Source organism: Morone saxatilis, unplaced genomic scaffold, assembly GCF_004916995.1.
Source record: "Morone saxatilis isolate NCDOM2014 unplaced genomic scaffold, NCSU_SB_2.0 Contig11, whole genome shotgun sequence".
In the NCBI taxonomy this organism is placed as follows: Eukaryota; Metazoa; Chordata; class Actinopteri; family Moronidae; genus Morone; species Morone saxatilis.
Window position 1 is genome coordinate 6,097,690 of NW_023339663.1, and position 215 is coordinate 6,097,904.

The following is a 215-nucleotide window of genomic DNA, read 5'->3' on the forward strand; positions in this document are numbered from 1 at the left end:
TGTGTGTGTGTGTGTGCTTGTCTTTACCTTCAGCCTGGGTGGCCACTTTGAGCGCTGCAGAGCTCTCTCCCTGGCCGTTGCTGTTGTGGGCCACAACCCTGAAGCGATATTTGGTGTCTGGCATGAGGTTCTGGATGGTGACCTGCATCTCGCCCGGACGGCTGGTATTCACTACTCGCTCCCTGATGTTGACACACACACACAGAAAACAGTGT

General features: G+C 54.9%; 1 protein-coding gene across 5 annotated transcripts in view; it reads right to left on the reverse strand.

Moving 5' to 3' along the window:
• Window positions 1–215, reverse strand: part of neo1a (neogenin 1a) — a 147,843-nt gene that overhangs the window by 29,163 nt on the left and 118,465 nt on the right. For all 5 annotated transcript variants that reach the window (XM_035651822.1, XM_035651820.1, XM_035651821.1 and 2 more), the window contains exon 9: window positions 28–182. In XM_035651822.1, the coding sequence (XP_035507715.1) occupies window positions 28–182 (155 nt within the window). The remainder of the gene's footprint in view (window positions 1–27; window positions 183–215) is intronic.